This window comes from Austrofundulus limnaeus, unplaced genomic scaffold (genome assembly GCF_001266775.1).
Source record: "Austrofundulus limnaeus strain Quisiro unplaced genomic scaffold, Austrofundulus_limnaeus-1.0 Scaffold20, whole genome shotgun sequence".
Taxonomy (NCBI): domain Eukaryota; kingdom Metazoa; phylum Chordata; class Actinopteri; order Cyprinodontiformes; family Rivulidae; genus Austrofundulus; species Austrofundulus limnaeus.
In genome coordinates, this window is record NW_013952422.1 from 1,154,860 (window position 1) to 1,176,933 (window position 22,074).

At 39.3% G+C, this 22,074-nt stretch overlaps 3 protein-coding genes across 3 annotated transcripts; 1 reads left to right on the forward strand and 2 right to left on the reverse strand.

The window, feature by feature from the left end:
* Positions 1-186: 186 nt before the first annotated feature.
* On the forward strand, positions 187-1,634 carry LOC106514411 (calcineurin B homologous protein 3; the record flags this gene model as incomplete). The annotated part of the gene is given in 1 exon segment (XM_014003665.1): positions 187-1,634. A coding segment is annotated over 1 exon segment (78 nt), but the record flags the coding sequence as incomplete, so codon positions are not given.
* A 2,512-nt stretch (positions 1,635-4,146) lies between these two features.
* m17 (IL-6 subfamily cytokine M17) lies at positions 4,147-6,092 on the reverse strand. The gene is made up of 3 exons (XM_014003666.1): positions 5,617-6,092; positions 5,106-5,251; positions 4,147-5,004 (listed from the first exon to the last, which is right to left on the reverse strand). The coding sequence occupies exons 1-3, from the start codon at positions 5,762-5,764 to the stop codon at positions 4,528-4,530; spliced, it is 771 nt and encodes a 256-aa protein (XP_013859120.1). The 5' UTR covers positions 5,765-6,092; the 3' UTR covers positions 4,147-4,527.
* A 5,538-nt stretch (positions 6,093-11,630) lies between these two features.
* Positions 11,631-22,026, reverse strand: taok3b (TAO kinase 3b). Its single transcript, XM_014003745.1, has 8 exons — positions 21,216-22,026; positions 19,234-19,470; positions 19,018-19,146; positions 18,727-18,930; positions 17,769-18,008; positions 16,603-16,815; positions 16,310-16,492; positions 11,631-14,003 (listed from the first exon to the last, which is right to left on the reverse strand). The coding sequence occupies exons 2-8, from the start codon at positions 19,417-19,419 to the stop codon at positions 13,842-13,844; spliced, it is 1,317 nt and encodes a 438-aa protein (XP_013859199.1). The 5' UTR covers positions 19,420-19,470; positions 21,216-22,026; the 3' UTR covers positions 11,631-13,841.
* Positions 22,027-22,074: the final 48 nt, after the last annotated feature.

Consider the following 22,074-nt stretch of genomic DNA (forward strand, 5'->3'; position numbering starts at 1 on the left):
TATATATATATCTTGAAAAATACAAGTTTGACTGCTTGGAAGCAAAATACAAAGAAAATAAGGATGATTTAAAGAACTTTAAATTTCAGCTCAGCACAACATTTTTAAGTGTGTTTAAATATATTAATATGCTTCTTAACATGAGAAAACCTAAATAGTTTTGTTTGGTTTGTTTTGTTCTTGCAGCTACTGGATGGCTTTGAGATCGAATCAAAAATGAGCATTCGCTTTTTAAACATGGATACAACGACCCTGTGTAAGTGAGGAGTTACAGTCAAATATGCAATCACTTTAAGGAAAGCTTTAAAAATGGCAACTATGCCTTCACAGGCTTCTTGTTTTTCTGTAGTTACTGACTCTAGGCCTTGCCCAACATTCAGCAACTATGCAAAGGTGTGCAATGTAAATGTAGCGGATCAGTTTACTTTTATTGCAAGCAATAATGTTCTCTCACTGTGAAAAGCTACACAAAGCTCTGACAGAAAAAAACATGCATACACGTAATGCTTGAAGAATATTTAGTATTTCTATTCTTTTTATTGATCACAAATGTAAAGGTTTGTCTTGCAGATGATGTTTATACTATACTGTTCTGATACATTCTCAATAATCCCAGTTAAAAAATCTAAAAAGGGTGAGTCAGGTCCTGAAGAATTCTTTTGAACAAAAGACAACATCTTTCAATAAAGAACCCGTCCAGAGGACCTGACTCAACCTTGTTAGAGGTTAGGGGTGTACCGATGCTAGTTTTTTCTCAAACCAAGTACTTTGTTTGGCTACTCAATGATACTGAGTTGTACTTACTGAGTTAGAACTTAAACATTACACAATGATTACAAAAACACTTTGCTGTTATTTAGAACCTGGTACTAAATAAGATATCAGATGAGATGGAGGTGAGCGGATCGATCCAAATAATGATACTAACCTTGAGTCATGCTGTTTAAATATAGTAGATCCACATGTCTTCAGCTACAGAACTGAAGTCCAGTTTGCTTTGCCTTTTTTGTATTTATTTATTTATTAATTTTCCATGTCCTGGATGACTGAGAGTCCACAGAAACACAATAGTAACATTGCTGTTGAACCGTATTGACACTAAAATTACTGGACTGATACTATAATTAGTTTTACTTCCAGCTCGTCGCTTTGTTCCATAAATACATGCTGCACCAGAGCAGCAGACCAGGGGCAGATTCAAATGTAAACGATGAACTAAACAAGCATGTCAAATAATTATTTAACCTATGTTTGTTACCAAGTAGCATCTATGTTTACTCCTGAAAACAGCACACTGAATGTGATGTCACATCATCTTCTGTGCACACAGGCTGCATTCACACTGGAGTCTAAAGGTGGTCACATTCAAAAATATAAATGTTTCTTTATACGTTCACGCAAAAAACAACTGGTATCAGTTCTGGGTATTGAGGCATTTTGAACAAGTACAAGTACTTTAAAAAATACTGGTATCGTGCTTAATACCGATACCAGTATCTATATCGGGACACCATTAATTTATACTATGATATAAAGCCCTTGTGTGTTTGTGTGTGTGTGTGCACGTGCGTGCGTGCTTGTTTTATCAGACTTGTGTGCATGCTTGCACAAATAAACCTGTGAATCAAGCTTCAGTTTGTCATGTGCACTTCTTAATAAAAAGGACATAACCTTGCTGCTGTGTAGGATTACTGTAAATTCTTTAAGACTAAATTTGTCAGCTCTGTCTTTATTTAGTTGAACCTTGGTGTTGTGCTTCCCCATCAGAGGAGGATTATGATGATTAGCGGGGGAGACTGACTATGTAAATGTTTATCACTATATTCATCATCAAACTGCTGAAAAACAATGACTAATGGAAATAATTTCTTAACAGGCTGAGCGAGAGAGAGAAAAAGATAAATATGCAACAGGTTTTATCTTTTATTTTTCTTACACCACATAATAAAAATGTTGGCAAACAATATCAGTGAATTTTAGTTCTTTTAAAAATGTCTTCAGGAAGTGGAAAACAAAATGAAAGTCACAAAAAGGGAAGTTCTTGATTGAACTTTATGCTGAATGCAGTAACCACAATGACTGAGCATGTGGTCATCCTTCTTCACTGAGCTAGAAATTTTAAGATAGTTTAATCAAAGGGGAACCATGCACAACAGATGTGATACTGTAATTAAATATTTAATATAATATTAATATAATCAAACAATTTTCATGGTTTAACATTTTGCATTCATTTAATGAACAACACTACCCTCTACAGGTGAAAACATTCATAAACGATTACATCATTTTGAACTTCAACAATGATGCTTCAGTTAAACTTATTTATAATAATATAAAAGTGCATTATAAGGATTTTATACATGCATGATGTTTTTTCATAAATGTGCTTTGTACACATTTTAGTTATTTATTTATTGTTATTTAACCGGGCAAGTCCCGTTGAACTCCTTTTCAAGGGCAGCCTGAGAGCAACCTATTGAACATGTTTTTGTGTTGTGGAGGAAACCGGAGTACCCAGAGAAAATCCACACAAGTATGAAAAGAACATGCAAACTCCACACAGAAAGACCCCAGGTCAGAACCAGGGCTCGAACCCAGGACCTTTTTGCTGTGGGGCGTCGGTGCTAACCACTGAGCCACCGTGCTGCCCTTGTTTACACTAATTAATGTGGCTTATTGATGTTTACCATTATTGGTATTCAGAAAGCTGCACATTGATCCGTCGTATTTTCTGTATTACCTGTTTGTTTAAGTCTCTTGAGAATGAATCCTGCTCACAACAGAATGAACCACAAAACAGAAAAAGAAAATGTTTCTATTTCTTTTTTCTATTAAGTAATTTTACGGAAAAGTCTCTTTTTTGTAAAAGAAACAAGATAACGCAGCATGTCTTAGTTAGTGAAGCTGCATCTAAATGACATGAAAAAAATAGTCTAATGTGGAAATATTTGGTCATGATGCAAAGTCATGTTTGGTCAAAACCAAATATGACACCACAAGCATGGAGGTGTGGTGGTCTGGGCTTGTTTTGCAGCCACAGGACCCGGGCTTCATGCAGTATTAACTTTGACTACATTTCAGACAGCTGATGCATGAACCAAACAGGTTTATGATCCCAAAGATAACAGCATATCTGCAACAGAAATATTTTAAAAAGAGTCAAGGTGATGCAATGATTCTGTAAAAGTCCAGATCTGAGGAGAGCTGCTTTATTTATTTGTATTTATTTTTAAAAAATAGGCCAATCTCATTGATATCTCTTTTTCAAGGGCAGCCTGAGCCTAAAAACAACCTATTGTACATGTTTTTGTGGTGGGGTGTGGTGTACAATAGGATGCCCACACAAGCACGAGGAGAACATGCAAACTCCACACAGAAAGACCCCAGGTCAGAAGTGGGGATCGAACCCAGGACCTTCTTGCTGTGAGGTGTCAGTGCCAACCACTGAGCCATCGTGCTGCTGTGCAAACCTCAATGAACTGAACCATGTTTTCTGGTGCTTTCAACCTAAAAATATCAGGTGATTAAACAGTGTTTTACACTGGATATTGGACCCATTTGAGTGGACTTTACTTCCTCAGGTTCAATTAAAAATAAAAGCTAATCCAGACAGAATAAAAGCTGTTGACCTGAGGTGCCCTCTGTGCTTTAAATAAGATAAAGTTCTAAACGGGGAACTTGATTCATGACCTAGAGTAAATCCCCCATCTACTTCTAGTTTCCTGAAGGCTTGTGATGTGAGGAAAGTTTGACTAAAATTGCTTCATTTCAGTGGAAATCTTTCCTGTTCATAAGCTTATTGCTGACACGGCTTCATGGTTTTGTCTGTGGCCGGATAACTATTTTCACGAAGAGTTCCTCAGGATCCCAAGTGTCTTTTTGTTTTGCTCACCTCACTGTAACACTTTCATGTGCATCGGAACAAAGACGCAAGAATTCAAACCGCATATTGCTCACTCTTACAGTTGTCTGACCCCTACACACACACTCACACACACACACACCTTGTGACCGACCAGACAAGAAATCTTTCCTATCTGATGCAGCTTGGCGCTGAACACATGCGTCACTCAGAGTTGATATCACACAGTCAGCGTCTCAGCAGCTTCCTGATTTTTTTTATTTTTTATTTTTCTCTCTTGATGGAAGGATTTGGAAAACAGCACATGATCCATTTCTTAAGCTTGTTAAAAATAAAAGACTTGTTAAAGTTGCAGAAACGTTTTTTATTTCATCGGGGCGTGACACGTACGTACAGACTGCATGTTTTCCTTTTTCTGGGTTCTGAATGCAACCAGACATAATCCAACAGTGCAGCTTGAATTTACATCAACCGAACAAAACACACGCTGAACCGCCTCTCTCCCACTACAAGCACTCGAGAAAATAAATATTAAATATCATAAATACATTCCATAATAGTGATGTACCCGCCACCTTCATACTCATTCATCTTTTGAAGTCTTTCATCAGCTGTGTGTGTAAAGTGCAGCTGGGAACGTTGTGCCTAAGGCCAGCCTCAGGTCATCTAAAGAAGTTCATTGTGTTCATCGGCCTCCTCGTTCCGCAGACTTTGCTTTTCAGAGTCTTTCGCTCCTTAGAAATGTTCAGCAGGAGCTTCTTGTAGGTGGTCAGGACCACGCAGCCGTAGACCTTCTGCTGGAAGACGTTCTGAGCCGGGGGTAGTGTTGTGGGTCCACCCGCTGGCTCTGGCAGCGGCAGGTTGGGGAAGAGGACGGAATAAAAAGCTTTTATACGAACAAGTAGCCTCTTGCTGTAGGCCGTAACCTTGGTGAGCTGATCCAGAAGTTGGCTCGTTGGGGGTTGCAGGTTCTCTTGCTGCTCCTGCACTTGCTTCAGGTGAAGGAGGAAGGCTTGGAGTTGTGTGTAGATGCTCGCTATCCTCTCTGAGGGCTCCAGCCCGGAGATGTTAGGGTCTGGGATGCCACTCACTGAAGCCTTGCAGAAGCCTTGCTGGAAACCATCTCCTTGAGACGCTACCTACAAAAAGAAAATACATTTTATTTGAAAACTTGGAGGGTTTTTTTTTTTTTTTTTTTTTTTTTTGGAGGGTTAGACAAGCACATGAGGGTTCTACTCACGTATAATTTGGTCAGAGCCACAGTTTCCCGGTAAACGAGGTTGGTGAGCTTCAAAGTCTGTCTCAAATCCTTCCCACACTGGTTTCTGCTTGCCGCCACACTTGTTGATGAATAAACCGCCAGCAGCAGCAGGAAATAGAGTAATGCTGAATAAAACAGAAATGGTCAGTTACGGTAATACTACCTCATATTAAAGAGAAGTTCATCCTGAAAACCAAAAGTGTAGAAAAAAACTGACAAAAAAACCACTCTTCGCTCCAAAAACAAGGAGAAGAGGGGATGAAAGGGTCATCTGATTGTATTTTATAAATTAACATAATTACAAATTCAATCAAACCAGCCAATGCAAGCATCAGACTAACTGAACTTGCTTCATTCATGCAGGAAACTGCAAATTTCATTTAGTTTCACAGCAGCCACAAGTCACTAAATATAGACTGCACAATAGAAATTTTAAAAAAATTAAGCTCTTATTTTAAGATGTATATGAGTTAAATATAGTGAGACTTACTTGCTGCTGTTTCCAGAAACCGTTGAAAACGCATTTTCTTTACATGACCATTCATTCTCCTCTGCTTCTCACAATCAAGTTGTGTGGACTTGTCATAATCACGCTGCTTTAAAACTTCTTTAAAAAACAGAAACCACACATTTGTCATAAAAGAGGAAATGACGTGCCCTAAGTGAGGCAACAGAATTTCCCAGAATTTCTTACCCTCTTTCTAAGATGATTTATTTTGTCTTTTTTTTTTTTTCAATCTGAACAATGCTTCACAGGTCTGCTGTCTGCACAGACATGTAGGGGCATAACGCCCAGTCTGGACACATGGGTCACAGGTGGCACAAATATATAAAGCAAGGACTTGATTAGTTTTGCATGTAAGTTATACGCTGTGGCTAAGTTTAAATTACTTCAGACGAAATTCATGTCAGCACACCCACAAAGAGTTGTTTAAAGGTTTTGGTCAAACCGCTTTCTGACACAGAAATGAGTTCACTTTTCATCTTCACACCTTCTCATTTTTCTGCAGATGGAGGAATTTTAGCTCCATCTACAGAGCAAAGGCAAGAAAATAAACATTAACTCTGTGTGAAGAAGTAAAAATGAGAATAACTGTTCACAAAAATATAATTTGATGTCCATTATCGCCAAAGGCAAATTGTGATAGTGTTGTTTTTTCTATCTGTGAGGGTGTTTGTTTTGTATTGTTAGCAAAATATCCCATAAACAACTGGATTTATTGATGCAACTGTCCTATTAACTTTTAATGTCAATCTTGTCTGTTTGTTAGGAAAATATCTAACGAAACTGTTGGATAAATTAATTATCAAGACACAAGGATTGACGAACAAGCAGCAGATCTGGTTGAGCTTTCTTTTATACAGACAAGGTACAATACATACAATGTCAGTAACACGAACAGCCTTTCTGTACTTTTAAATGGTCCCCTTCAAAGGGGCTGAGTGTCCTCCTGTTAAACAACCATGCAATCTTCTATACTAGTTCCTTTGTCCAGATCCACTTCAGACCTAACCATACATATAAAGTCCACCTGTCTAATAGCAGTCGTAAAACTCTATATTCTAACAGTTTGGGAAGTCAAGGATCAGCAGCTGTGTCTTCACTCTAGTAGCATAACTAAACAAACACAGGTCGACAGCATTCATATCTTTAGTAATTAAATGAACCATGCTATTTTAAATCACAATTTAACCAACAGAAACATTGAAATGGTTTTTAATAAATGTTCATTCACACTCTTTAGGTGCACCTCTGCAGCAGCTCAGTGGTTAACACTGATGCCTCACAGCAAGAAGGTCCTGGGTTTGATCCCCACCTCTGACCTGGGGTCTGTCTGTGGTGTTGATTCTGTCATGCATGCGTGGATTTTTAAATTTTTTTTTTTTTTTTTTTTTTTTTTTTTTTTTTTTTTTTTTTTTTTTTTTTTTTTTTTTTTTTTTTTTTTTTTTTTTTTTTTTTTTGGGTACTCCAGTTTGCTCCACAACACAAAGATACATGCAAGAGGCTGCCTCCAGGCCTCCCTTGCAAAGGTCTGTAATCTCAGTGCCTGGATGAATAAAATTACATTTTGACTTTGAAAAGACTAAAATATAATTTACAGGAATTTACAGATGATGTGGGTAAGAGCTATACAGCAATACAAATAAACATTTTTTGCAAATTAGCAATATGTACTTTTTAAAATTATTTTATTTTCGCAGTTTGGTGGAATTTTTGAAGTTCAGTTTAGTTGGGATTTAGAATGGTTGAGTAGAGCCACAGCTCTTGGAAAGAAGCTGGGATATATCTGTTTTTGTAAAGCCTGTGTGTGTATTCTCCTGGGTTCAGATAAAAAAAATGACATCAGTGAAGTATTTAGCAGATAACTTTATGACAAAAACATCTAATCCTGCAGTCATTACGTGTTAAAAGTTTTATTACTTTTTTATGTCAACAAAAAGGTCAAATGTGACCAGTGGGATGAGGTGGAATGCAGAAGTTGTGGGTTTTTCATTTATTTATTTTTTTTAAGGTTTCTCTTTTTTTTTCTTTTGGCAACAAATGTTCCTCGACTGCTCTCATTTTTTATTTAGATGGTGGCAAACATTTCTGTTGAATTCTCTTTTATCAACCTCTCTGACCACAGCTGGGGTTTTTTTGTTTAGTTTTTATGTTTGCAGAGGAAGTCACTGAGGTCATGGGAAATGCGTTTCACAATCATAAACTTTGGCATATACGTAAAAGAGAGGGTCTGCGTAGAATAATGCATGTGATTTGTGTCACAACAGCTACAGCTGCAGCATCTGTCAGATTATCAGACGATGAGTTCATGGTGACACATCGCAGCGTTGCTTCTTCCATGTAATTGTTATTCTTTTTTTTGTGCTGTGAAGACATAAAAACCAAACTTGGGTTTCCTTCATTATGTTAATTCTCATGTATAAAACAATGAGAACCTTTTAGGAAAACCAAACATTTATGCGGTGCTGTTTAAGCAGATGTGTCAAATTTTCCACTGATACCAATGACAAAACTGTCACATCTGCATGAAACTCCCAGTGAATTATTGAGAAACATGTACCGGCGTGTTGGTGGCACGACGGCTCAGTGGTTAGCACCGAAGCCTCACAGCAAGAAGTCCTGGATTCAATCCCCAGTTCGCACCTGGGGTCTTTCTGTGTGGAGTTTGCCTGTTCTTTTGTGCTTGCGTGGATTTTCTCTGCATATAATAGGTTGTCTTCAGGCCCAGACCTCCCTTGAAAAAGAGATCTGGGATCTCAATGGGATTTGCCTGGTTAAATAATGAAAAATAAAAATAATAAATTAGAAAAAGTACTGGATGATAATAATAACTAGACCATGGGTTTTTACGATGTAAAAACAAGTGTGCATTGCCATGTAGCATGTCATTGCAGCATGGCTTTGCCTGCAGAAGTGCACTTGCAGAATGAATGGTGACCAAGTTCAAATGTGTTTTCTATACCAGCTTGTGCTTGTCAAGTCAGCAGGTGTTTTTTTTAATGAGGGTAATTGTGTAACAATATGAATTTTGAAGAGATTTTTTGTTAAAGTTGCTGTCACTGGGTTTTGAATCCTGATCTCCCACATGAAAGCCCAAGGCATTGACCAATTAGACCATTGGAGCTGTGGCAGAGAGGATTGCCAGGAGTTGGTTTGTGCAGAAAGAGGCCACATTGCCAATGCAATTCTTGACACTAACCTGCAATATATTATAACAATAAAGCATTATTAGGACAATATTATAGTAAAACATCAAAAATGCTAGCATATTAGTTTAGTAAACACTGAACTACTGACTTTAAATATTATTAAACTTTGGTTCAGTACTGAGTTGATACAGCATGGGGCAGTATTGGACCAATACAAGGCTCCATTGACTCCCATTATAAATTATTCAACGTTAACATTTCAAAAACTATAAGTTGTACAGGTACCAAAAGACATAGCCATCATTTGGCACAGGAGCCCTACAGATATACCGGTAAACTACAATGGCAGCTCTAGGACAAAGTATGCAGGAGGAGAAGCATGGCAAATTGGAGATGACTTGAATGGGAAACGAATCACAATAGTGTGCATTGCATTGGCAATGCACACTGATAAAAAAAAAACATGTGAAAAGCCTAGCTTTCCATGAAGAAATTCATATCACTCAAGTTGTTAACTTAAAATGTCTGTCTCATTTCATGGGCTGCATCCTATGAGGGAGCATTTATCACTGTCCCGCGCCGAGTGTTGTCCCAATTCGAAGGCTCCTCATCATGCAGCCAAGGAGTGGGGTCCACAGAGTCTTGAAAATCAAGAATTCCCCCAATTATCCTTCCCAGCCGAGGATATCCCAGGATTCAATGCACCGACAGCAAACAGAAAGACAGTGCAGAGTTTGGAAATTCATCACGGATCAAAAAATTTGTTTTTAAATGTAAGTTTAGCAACTTAGCTGATGAACTTCATGCTGCAATAAGAAGTTAAATAAAATGCAACTACAAGTACTGATACTGGAGCTAAATTATTACCCTGTTTATTTATTTATTTATTTATTTATTTATTTATTTATTTATTTATTTATTTATTAACGTGTGGCATTTTTATTGTGAAAATCTTCCAGTGAAAAGACATGTGAATACACATCCCAACACATTTTAAGTATGAAGGCGCATGATATAAAACCACTATGGTAACACGGTAGCGCTTGGTAACATAAACATACGTCAAGCGAAGACTAGACCGTTTCATTTCAAAGCAGTTTTATGCAGCCTACCCGGACTGGGAAGGATGTGGCCCATGTGGCCCTTGTGGGCTACATACTCATGAGGATGCAGCCCATGAATTGAGACACAGCCAATGTGTTGTAGAGGTACAGGAAGTGATTAACTCCTGGGAAATTCCCAAAAGTCTTTGCATTGGTTGAAGAGATATTTTGCTAACAGACAGCCAGAGCTGACAGTTACTATCATACCAACTATCACATAAAATTTAGGTTGACATCTCTAAAATGGCTGAGTTTCAGCCATTGTCTTGGTGGCCATCCTAAAATGGAATGCCTGCAAAATGAATTTATTCATATAATTACAGCCATTCTATACCACAATCAAGATTTTACCTCCAGTCATAAGCATAACTTTCTAAAGGACTGGCATGGACACATACCCACCAACTTTGGTCTGACAGGGACAGTCCCCACCAATATTTGCACACTTTTTTTTCATTGGTAATCAGCATGCGATCATTCTTAGCTAATTCACAACAAATTGCATCTCAGTAAGACTTAAAATGGTTGAAGGATAGCCTTTTAAACTTAGCTGTGGTGGCCATCTTGAATTACTGATTAGCATTTAGGGTTTGGTGAAGGTAGTTTTCGGTGACTTCTACACTAATCATCAGCTTTGTACGTCTAAAAATGGCTGAAAAATAAGTTAATTTAGAATAATTTTTGGATCATTCTCAGCTATGGTCACAAAATTTCCGCTTAACATTTCACAGCTGAATTAAAGCGATTTGGAATTAGCTGTGGTGGCCATCTTGAATTTTCAAATCCTGAGTGCTTTTCTTTGTTTGTGTCCCTCTAAAAAGCACTTTAGACACCCATTGCAAAAAAGTCTATTTACACAAACAAATAAAAAAAATGTGAGGACTGTACTGGTTGCTAGCTTAATCATTAAAAAATTAAAGAACTAAACTTGAAAAATATTTGCATTTTTGTGTATCACATTTGGCTCACAGCCCTCCGATAGATTTTCCTACCCTCTTGTGGGAAAAAAGCTTGGGAGCTCCTGGCTATAAATTAACCAGGTCATAGCCTTTTTGTGTTTTTGATGTCTCACGAGTCTGAATCACATGTTCAGTTTTTGCTATGACTGGAAATGGCAGGTTCACTTTTCGCTGAAAGTGAAAGGAATTGTTGTGATCTGACGTGACCTCTAGGTTTTTATAGTGATATTTGCATCTTGTTTTCAAAACAGCTAACACTGTCTTGATGTCAAACCACTGAGTAACTGAGAAAAGATGGGGGGTGGGGGGACTCAATGCACCACAACCCCGCCTTGGGCACTGCTTCAGGTGAAGGCTGAATACCCCTCTGCCAGCCTGGGGGCTTTCCAGGTGCCCCGTACAGGGAAAAAGTAGGGTTGTGGTGAGACAGGTAACTGCTGCAGATGTTGACAGTTCAAGGAAACTACGGTAGGATTCCTGCCAGCAACACACAGTGCAGACACCACAATCGACACGTCAAAATAAGCAAGTCCCTCGCAGCTCCAGCTCCCTCTCACCTTCCATTCCCATTTCAGGTACAGTTATCTTACTTCTGTCCGACCCCACATTTTGAGTTATAGAAAACTAAAAAAAAATAAAATCACACAATGTAGGTCGCAGTGGCGTTTCCCACCAAAGAAAAAGAAAATGTGTGAAGTTGTATGCCACATAAAAGGGCACTGCAAGGAAATTCAACCACATGTACAAAGAACTGCACTGTCACAGGAGGCAGGATGTTAAATGAGACTCTCTTTTTTTTTCAACAAAATCTTTTTTATTTTGTCTTCGAACTGCACAGGAAATGGTGAATAAAATTCTTTAGGAAAGTCCCCTTTATATTCTAACTAAATACATCTTTCTAGTAACCTAAAATTTACACAAATTGTAAGGTTCCTTGTTGTTCTGAAGCTCTCAGGCAAACAAGCACCCCAACAGCACTTTTTTTTTCACTGCAACCATTGGTCCACAAAGCTTCAGTAAGATGTGACTGGACAAAATGCCCTTTCCTTACTGCATATGAGAAACGTTTTGATCAGATTTCAGAAAGTTCATGAAAGTGGAAAAGTCTGAGAAACCAAATGAAAGTTCAGAACTCATCTGGTCCGACTGCATTTAGCTGTCAGCTTGTAAAACAAGAGCATTTAGGTTCTATTGCCATCAGAAACTGGTTATTATTAGAGTCCTCTTTTTTTGAAATACTTTGTAATTTCAGCCCCTGTGAGGAATTAGACCCAATATAAGCATTTGAAAAAGTAAAACGACAAGAAGATAGAGATGCCTGTTGAACAAAACAGGGTTGCATTCAAGACTTTAAACATTTCAAAAATGATCAAATGGATTTACCCAATTGTCTATTTTTTAGGGTGATTCACTGCCTGGGGTGCTCCAAATAGGTCAGGGGTCATTAATAGTGTTTTGACTCAGAGGGAAGGTAGCAAAATGCGAGCATTTTGTGAAACTCAATCGTTCTCTAAGACAAAAACTACAAGGCTAAAGGTGGTTTTATTTAGAACTTAAGCACCAAAAAATTTCCTTTTCCATTCACTGCGAATGGAATAATTGTGCAACCTGTTCAATGAACCTAATGAACACGGTGAAAAATATCTCAAATCTTGTCCTCAAACACAAAAAATACTCAATTAACCCAAAGACCCACGTCGGTTCCAGACCCTCACACGGATATTGTAAGAAGTGTGTGATTCCATTCACCAGCATTTATACAATCTGAAAGTCTTTTGTTTTGACTTAGCAATATATTGAACTACTGTATGACCATTTCTCAATATTATAAAAAAGAAGCAAAACTTTTTTTCTCTTTAAGCTATATCAGTAATAGACCTGTGTCTCTGTATATTTCTAGCTATGTTTCTCATGTACAAATATTCATATCAAAAATTATACAGCACAATTCTCACCATTTTTCCTTTTACAAGATTAGTGAACATTAAATGATTCACAAGTTCAGACAAACAAAATGGTGCTGGCCTAAATCAGTAAAATATAGATATAATAGTAACAAACACAAAAACTGAAATCTGCTTCAGGCACAACTTAAATAAAGGCATTTGTGAAAATAAGTAAATAAAAATAAAAAATCATGTCAAACACGTTGTTTATGTCCAGTAGGCTTAAAATAAAAATTGAACAAAAAAAACCTTGCTATGACCACTTATTTACAAACAGCTAAAATCTCTGACAGATTCATGCTTCACTTCACAACCTGAATTTGTCCTTAAAGTGCATGCAATAATAAGCAGTTTTACCAAGTGGGATCTTGACTTGTGAGAGGATAAACAGGTTGGTCAAGCTAATGCCAATTAGTTCTACATATCAAATAAATTTAAAAAAAGAGAGAATCTGTTGCCTAGAAAAAAGTGAGGGACCACAATATACTGTATGCATAAGCACAACATGGAAGTATGATTGAAAATAAACTAAAAATAAACCCCAATGATCCCCCATACAGTAATTTTCACATTCAGAGATTAAAATAAATACAACAAAACTTCAATGAATTAAAAAAGAATAAATCAAACAAAGCAGCTTAACACTACGGGGGAGTCCGCAGTTCACATTCCACAATGTCCCTCCATGTAACACACACTTTTTAGAACCATATGAACATGATGGATTTCTATTTAAACATATCAAAGTGCCCATTTTTACTAAAATTTCCTGATTTATTTGTTTCATACCAAAAAGAGGAAATGGCATGGAGGAAAAGTGTCCAAACACTGCCTTTTTATTGACACGATTCTTCCGTTTCTCCCTCCCTGTATCAAGTTTCTCTCATTGCACGTAAGAACACCTCAATTAGAAGATCTAAGAGAGAAGAAAAATAGCAGAGAAGGTTGTCCAGGTTTTGTCACCGCAGCGGCGGATGTGACAAACTCCCCCATCCACACACACAAGGATATGAGAAGGGCACGGATATGTTGTCTATTAAAAAGATAGATCCACTTTCATCTGTTGTCTTCTTTGGGGAAGTCCAGAGATCCAAGGCTTCCGAAACCGAGGCTTCTGCTCTCTGAGTCAAAAGTGCTCATTTCTCGGTCCTGACGTTCCAACAAGTGCTTTATCTTTTCAGTCCGCTCCTTCTGGAGGGCAGCCAGCTCCTCTTCAATCTGCAATCAGCAAACACCATGACTGTTATTTAGTTATATGTTAGGGCTAATTTTAGCGTCTGTTTTGATCAGTGAAACTGAAATGTCAGAAATGTCACATTATCAGAATTTTTTTTGACGTGACCCAAGTGTGTACTGAATGTAAAAATAAATGTTTGCTGAGGTCAGTAAAATTTAATACTAAATATGGAAATTGGTGTTCTGCATTTGACTCATCACAGGGGAGATAAACCCGGGGAGCAAGTAGGGATTAGTGTCTTGCTCGTGGATACCATGGCAAGGAATGGAACTTGTGAGTTTCTGAGCCTCACCTTTTGACCAATTTAGTCTGTCAACAGTTCTCCTATGCTAAAACAAACAAACAAAAGTGCTAATTAAAGTTGCTTTTAAACCAACCAGATATTACCTGTTTAAGCTGATCAAATAGAAAAAATACTGTATTTCTTCATCCTACAAACTAAAATGATGCCACATTAAAACAACACATGCAAAACTGGGAATTTAACAAAAAATCCTTTATCTGATAAAGTGTCATAAAAAAACAGTCAACAAGCAAAATATATCCATAACCCGCTTCTTCCTTACAGGGTCACAGGGGTCTCAGGTGCCCATATCCAGCAGTCACTGTGTGAGGGATGGGGTACACCCTGGGCAGGCTGCAAGTCCATCATAACCATTCACCCTCTCAACTGGAGAACCCAGAGAAAACCCACACATGCATGGAGAGAACACGCAAACTCTACCCAGAAAAGTCCCTAGCCTGGTTTCGATCCGGCAACCTTCTTGCTAAAAGGCAACAGCTCTACCAACCTTCTTCTTCTACATATTTGCCATATCATTTTTAATATACAAGGCTAATGGCTAAAGGCTTCTTTCTCAGGCCTTTTCACTCAGATCAAGGTTTTACAGGAAGCAACACTTTCAAAATAAAGTCCAAATTTTCACAATAACATTAACTTAAGCTTGTGTTTACCTTACTTGGTGTTGATTACAAAAATTAAAGACAAAAAAGTTCATACAAAAAAATAAACCTATATAATCCTCATTTATGGCTCTAATACATAAACAGTATGCTGGTACCACTTTAAAATAAGGCTTCCCTTAAAAATATAGATAGGTTAATAATTCAGCTGTAAACACTTTTTAAAACACTAATAAGTGATTATTATGCATTAAATAAGGACAAGAAAGAGACAAAACTGTCTGGTTTCTTGCCAAATAGTGAGCCAAATCTGTTCATGTACATATTACATCTAAAGTGCTTTAAAGGGAGACTGTGGCAGAGTGGGAGTCGTCCTGGAACCGGTAGGTTGCCAGTTCGATCCCCCGTCCCAGCTGTCTCATTTGTTGTGTCCTTGGGCAAGACACTTCACCTCCAATGCCTATGTGTGTCCCATCAGTGTATGAATGTGATTTAAAGCACTGATTAGTCTCCATAGAATAATTCTGTACATGTTAGCTTTGTAGAGTAGTAGAGTGCTGTGTCGATGGGTAAATGAGGACACAGATTGTACTGTAAAGTGTTTTGAGTATCCTGGTTGGGTAGAAAGATACTAAAAAGTACTGTCCATTTACCACTTATATTAAACATTTCAGACTAGTTTACTACCTTGTAAGCACAATAATTTATTAGAAACACATATTATAAGCCATCTACAAGGAGAGCCTTATTGTAAAGTGGTACCAAAATACTTTAAACACGATTGTTTCACACATTTTTATCCAGGTGGTACATTTTTTTTCTTAATATTTGCAGTTCTAAAGTTGCTACTGAATAGTAAACACTTTGATGTCAGGAAAGAATCATTAATGCTGTCACTGATGGTGCTACAGTCACTTCAAGGCTCGCCTCATCAACAAGTCTTCTTTTGCTCTAAGCACGAGTAACTCCATGTCCTGGGTGTTCCTTGTTGTTCTTCTGAATGTGAATAAGAAATATTACATAATACGTAAAATTGTTGTCTTTTTATACAAATATTGATAGAAAATTTAAATTAGACTTTTGCACGTCTTTCTTTCTCTGTAAACTTCTACTGTTGAAGAGGAGCTGTACTGTTGTATTGTACCCAGCCACATGCGCAGCAGTGAACAGGTTGTGGGTCCAGGACTACTCTCAGAGAAGTGAATCCAAGTTTTTGTGTTACATATCAGGGTGAAAGTATAAGAATCTGTTTCTGGGAAGATCTACCAAAAAAAAGTGCTGCTATAATAATGTTATGAGCTAATGAAACACCTTCCTGGACTCTTGGTGCCATTTGAGGTAATTTTAGGAAGCATTTCAGCACTGCTTTGATTTTTAAACATACCTTCTGTTCAAGGTGTGCTCTCCGTATGGAAACCTTCTGCTCAAGTTTCTGCTGCTCTCGCTCATGTTGGGCCTCCATCTGTGACTGGGTTTTTTTCTGGTAGGCGTCCAGGAGCTCCATCTCCTGCTTCAGCTGCTGCTTCAGAGCTTGGCACTCGCTTTCCTGCTCTGCTTCTAATCTCATCTGGAGAAGAAGGGAAAAAAAAAGAAATAGTGAAGATGCTGGTGTTGTAGGTATTTAACAACTGATATTGTGAACCATTGATTGTAGAGTGACCTGAAACTCCTTCCTACCGCTTGTGAAGCCATCATTTCGTTGATGCTTTGTTCATACTGCTCAGCCAGAACAGCCAGCTTACGTGTCTGCTCCTCTTTCAGGTTCTTCAGGATAGTTTTATGGTCCCCTTTGGGAGACACTTCCAGCTGATGGTTCCTAAGAGCCTTGTACTGCTTGTTCTGCACCTTACACGTATCCTGGAACTGTTTCTTGATCTGCATCTCCAGCATCTGCTCCAGCATGGGCAATACACACGACACAGATTAAAAGTTGGTCAAAATTCAATCTTAACTTTGAGCTCAGCGAAAGATGAAAATTAAATGCTGTCAAAGCCTAACCTTAACACCTAACATAACCCTAACCCTACCCCTAGCCTAACCCTAACCTAGCCAAAACCTAAATTCAACTGGTGCACCCGCTTCGGATGTTATCATCCATTAAATGGACTTTATTAGCCATTATTAGTCCCATAGAATGGTTTCAGACTGTCCCAACTGTGCCGCCTAGTGGGTTCTCCCTCCCATAGAATGGCTTCAGAGGCATAAAGCCACTAAGGTTTTTCATGCAATCTGGTTAATATGAGGCATAAAGCCACTAAGGTTAAAGACCGTGTAAAGTAAAAATAAATGTGTCTTCTGAGGTTGTCAAACCACAGAAATATGTTTTAAAAATCACCCAGCTACGTTTGAACAATTAAAAATACTGTTATACTTATAAAATTATGTGTTAAAAGTAATGAAAAACTAATAAAACTAAAACTAATAACGTCCATTTAATGGACTGATAACATCTCAACCGGCTGAACGGGTTCTTTGGATAAAAAAACTGAATTTTGTTGCCATGCTCTTGAGTGTTTCAATTCATGCAAGTGAGCTCCTCACAACAATAATGTTATATAATTGAAGCAGAAATTATTTACATTTGTGAAGCTGGCACATGTTTTGGAGGACGCAGTTCTCATGGCAACAAGATCAGCGTCTTTCTTTTTTTCTTTCTTTACAAATATTTATTTGGACATCACAAATAAATTTGAATGTAAAGTGCATTCTTGTCAAATCATACGTAAATAAAAGGCAGATTAAAAGAAGGAACAACGTCGATTTAAAGTTTTAAAACATGTCATTAGAAAACCTGCATAACCCCTTCCAGCAGGATGCAGAACCCAAGAAAAGGCTGTAAACACCTTGAGGTTTCTGGGCTGCTGCCGCTGCTCCAGACTGTGTTTTCTTTGTAGCTCTGTTTGCCGCCGGCTGTTATACTCCTCCTGGTTCTCGAACTCTGTCTGGTGCTGCAGCCGCATGAGTTCCACTCGCAGCTTCTGCAGCATCTGCAGCTGCCGGTGCTCCAGGTCCTGGGTGGACTCGTCCTGCCGGATCATCAGGGCATGCTCCATCTCCTTCTGGGTTCTCTTTTTGTTCAGCTCCTGGCACAAGAAGAGCGAGGGTGTTACTTTGTTTTTGTCATGTTTGCATGGTTTTTTTTTTTATTTCACTGAAAACTTGTGCAACTTGCAAGTGAAGTGCAAGTAAAATGTCTTGTTGGCCCTTTTGGTAATGAACTAAAATCAGCCCCATGACAAATCTATGGTTATATGTAGTCCTATACACAGCAAACTGAGATGCAAGGTATCCTGACAGGTGAAGCTACAACAGCTCCTCAATACACTCAAACAACACTTTGCTTCCTGCAAATACTTAGACCCGGCATGACCCTCAAAATAGTTTACCGGTTTTCCTTCCTCGGACCATTTTTGGTGGCTTGTGACCTCTTAGAGCTGGAATTAAATCTTAATCTTGTAGGAAAGTAAGTATTTCAAAACTGTAAACTGCAAAAACAAGGCTTATCAGCCACAATTTGGTCTTTGAGGTTTGAATTTTAGCAATTTGTCTCACATCATCTTGCATAATCCCACATAGTAAAATATGTCTGGCCCAGTTCTGGTCCATACAAGGCGCTAATATTCTTAAATTAAGTAACGACGGCCCTTTGGTGGCCCTGATGTGGTTTGCCAGAGGTGGTCTGTGCATGGGACCAGCGCCACATAAACTAAACCAGGCCAGTTTTGGAATGCCATCTTGAACAGTGCCAGAACTGGCCCACACCTGTCTGGTTTTTTTTGGAATGTCAGGAAATCCGATTACCTCTCTCAGCTGTTCCTGTTCGAACTCGTGCCGCCGGAGCAGACTTCGACGTTTGAGGGCCCGGCAGCTGCGGTCGTAGACCAGCCTCTGCTGGGCCAGCAGGTGAGCTTCCTCCTCGGCCTGGGAGCGCTGCATCGTTTCTTTGTACCGAGACAGACGCTCCTGCTTCTCTTCCTTGGTCGAACAAAGGTCTTCAGTCATCTCCTGGAACACAACAGATGGTTGTACGGCTTGAAGACGTGCAGAAAATAACTTCACAAAATATATATATATTTAGAAAAAAGTATTTACATCTTTGATCTTGTCTTTGCAAAGCCTGTACTCCTTCTTCTGATTCTCTAAAAAGGAGCTCAGTTCTTTCTTTTGTTGAGCAACAATTTGTTGCTGAATCCGTCTTTCCTCAGATGCAACTGACTTCATCTGTGAAGAGACATGGAGATTACCACATTTAACATTCCTCTGCAAAACACACAACACGGCTTCAGTCACTCCTTTATGACCAGCTACCTCTTTATCTGTTTGAGCAACATGACGTTTGGCCAGTCGTTCCAGCTCAATGTAAGTGTTATTTGCTTGTGTTTCTAATTCCTTCTGCAGCCTGAGCCTGTGCTCATCCATCTCGGCCTTTAGCCTGTTCTCCAGGGCGATCAGCTGCTTCTGGTGCTGTCGCCGCATGCGCTTATACCCAGACATCTGCTCCCGCAGCTCAAAGTCCTGCTCATGCTCCTGGATCTACCTGATGCCCTAAACAAAAACATAAAATAAAGCAGAACATGAAAGCTGACTTTCACTGGCAAAAGTAAAAAAAAATAGCTTACACAATATCGTGCATTATCAATATCCCCAAAGTAAGTATTCCCAAACTAGATGCCAGTAACATATTTCTGCACTAATGCACGCAGCTGGTTTAGAATAACATCACTGAAACGATGTTAAAAATGCTGCTTAAAGTGTGACGCTAAGAAGAGAGTGATGAAAATGTGAGTTTGTCGCACCGGATGCTGCAAAATTCAACAATAATATTCCAATTGCATATTTTCCTAATATCATGCAGACCTACTATACAAAGTCAAGGAAAACTTGCAAACTAAAAATACATAATAACAACTAACTTTTTTTTAATTTTCACCCAAAGCCACATAAATGCCAAAACAAACGCGTTTAATCATGATCATGTTCCTGATTCTAATCAAACAAACTTTGACACACAAAAAAACTGCTGGGTTAAATAAATTCCTGTTTGTGACCCAGCCCTGGCATCATCTTTACCCACTTTTTCCTTTCAGCGTCACTGATGCCCATATCCAGCAGCCACTGTGTGAAGGGGGGACAGGTTGCAAGTCCATCACAGGGACACAAACGAGACTAACCATTCAGTTTAGAGTTACCAATTAGCCTAACAGTCATGTATTTAGTCTGTATGATGAAACCGGGGTATCTGAAGAAAACCCAAACATGCAAGGAGAGAACCGAGAACATGCAAACTCTACCCAGAAAGGTCCCTGGTCTGTATTCAATCCTGCAACTTTCTTGCTGAGAGGCAACAGCTGCACCAGCTAAGCCACCGTGCAGCCCTAGCTAGCACCTACCACAGTGCAACACATTACTAGATTATAGTCTGAATCTTCTCAAATTAAGTGAAATAATCTGCCAGTGCAGTAAGACAATTGCACTTGGTAAGACTTCTTGAAATAAGAAAAAAAAATTCCAGGTTAACAATATTAATGATCTAACACATTTTGCACTTGTTTAGTATATCAGTCTCAAAACAAGGATCCAAGATTTTAAGACTTTATTAGATGCAGAGCAGTGTAATTTTAGGAAAGCAAATTTAGCGTCTAAACTAAAATTTTCAACAAAGCCAATCGGGTTAAAGATATCTCTACAATTTATCATCTTCACCTCACTTTTTATGGCATCAACCTGCGGTCCAGTCAGGTCCAGTTTAGTCAACAACAAAGACTGTGAGAAATGACACAGTTCCTATCGGACCCAATCATTGGGACACATTTGATCAAACTAACACAACCTATGACTCAAAAGCTTTAAGCCAACAATCAAGTTGTCAAAATAACCCAGCAGTTTCTAGTGTGTGGACACACAAAAAAACGCCACAAAAAATGTGAAGAAAAAAATCACCCTTTATATGCTTTAATAAAAATAAAACACATCATGCACGCACAGATACAAACACATATTACACAAAGAAAAAAAAGAAAGACAAGCGGAAGCAAAGCGAGGAGCTGAGGATGGAAAAAAGTGACATCCATTAACAGGATCTGGTTGCCATGACTACAGATGTACAGCTGAGAACACAGACACCTCCTCCCTCCTCCCGCCCTCATCCCCGCGTACCCAGCAGCACGTGCACGGACGCGCACGCGCCCCCACACGCGCACTACTATATTTTTTCTCTTTTTTTTTCCTTTTTCTTTTTTTTTTTTTCCTCCATGCAACACGAGAAGCTCGTGAGTCGCGCGCGTGTGTACCAAAGATGCTGATGTGATGGTGATAGTGTGTCCGCGGGTCTTCTTGCAGTCGGGGGACCGGCTCTTGTCAGGTGTAGGCCGCAGCTCTGGCCTGGCGTCCCTGTGCACAGCCTCATCCCTCACGCAAGCATGGTCCTGCAGGGGGGGAGGAAAAGGAGGAGACAGTGGAGCTGGGTGCTTCCCAGGCCCGCCGCTGGTGCTGGAGCTCCCGTCGGTGCCGAATCTCCCTGAATGCAGCACACGTCCAGCGTCAGGCGCATCCTCCCCCCCACACACACACGCGCGCACACACGAGCCGCTTTCCCTCCGCTACTGTGTGCAAGTCCTTCCTGAGAGAGGAAAGGGCATCGCCGAACAATTGTAGGCACCGCCGAGGAGGCAGCCGCTGGATGGAGTCAGTCCTCTGGCGTCTTTCCTCCCTTTTTTTCTTCTTCTTCAAACAGCTGCGATGGATGAGGCTGAATTATGCAACGCTACCATTGATAATCAGAAAGATGCCGCTGAGGTGTATTTTACTGCCACTCTCCTTTCCCGTTGCAAAACGCAGGAAACATTTGGGAGGAAAACCAGTTTCCCTGCGTCCCTGCGATGATCGACCGTGACACCATAGTGAAAAACCCTTGACTCAGATGAGGCACATCCAAACATGGTTCTCCCTCCAATCTGTCGCCCGAAGATCCGTTTGTACTCCACTCGAATCTCTGTCCTACATTTACAGCGCACTTGGTCATGGTAGGTGGTTCTGGTGCCTTCTATTCATCTCGAGTTGCCTCTGTCCCTTTTTCCTACACTCCCCCTTCCTTTAAAGAGACACCACAACACTACAGGCGCATCTCAGAAAGGCTGAGGTAATTTCACA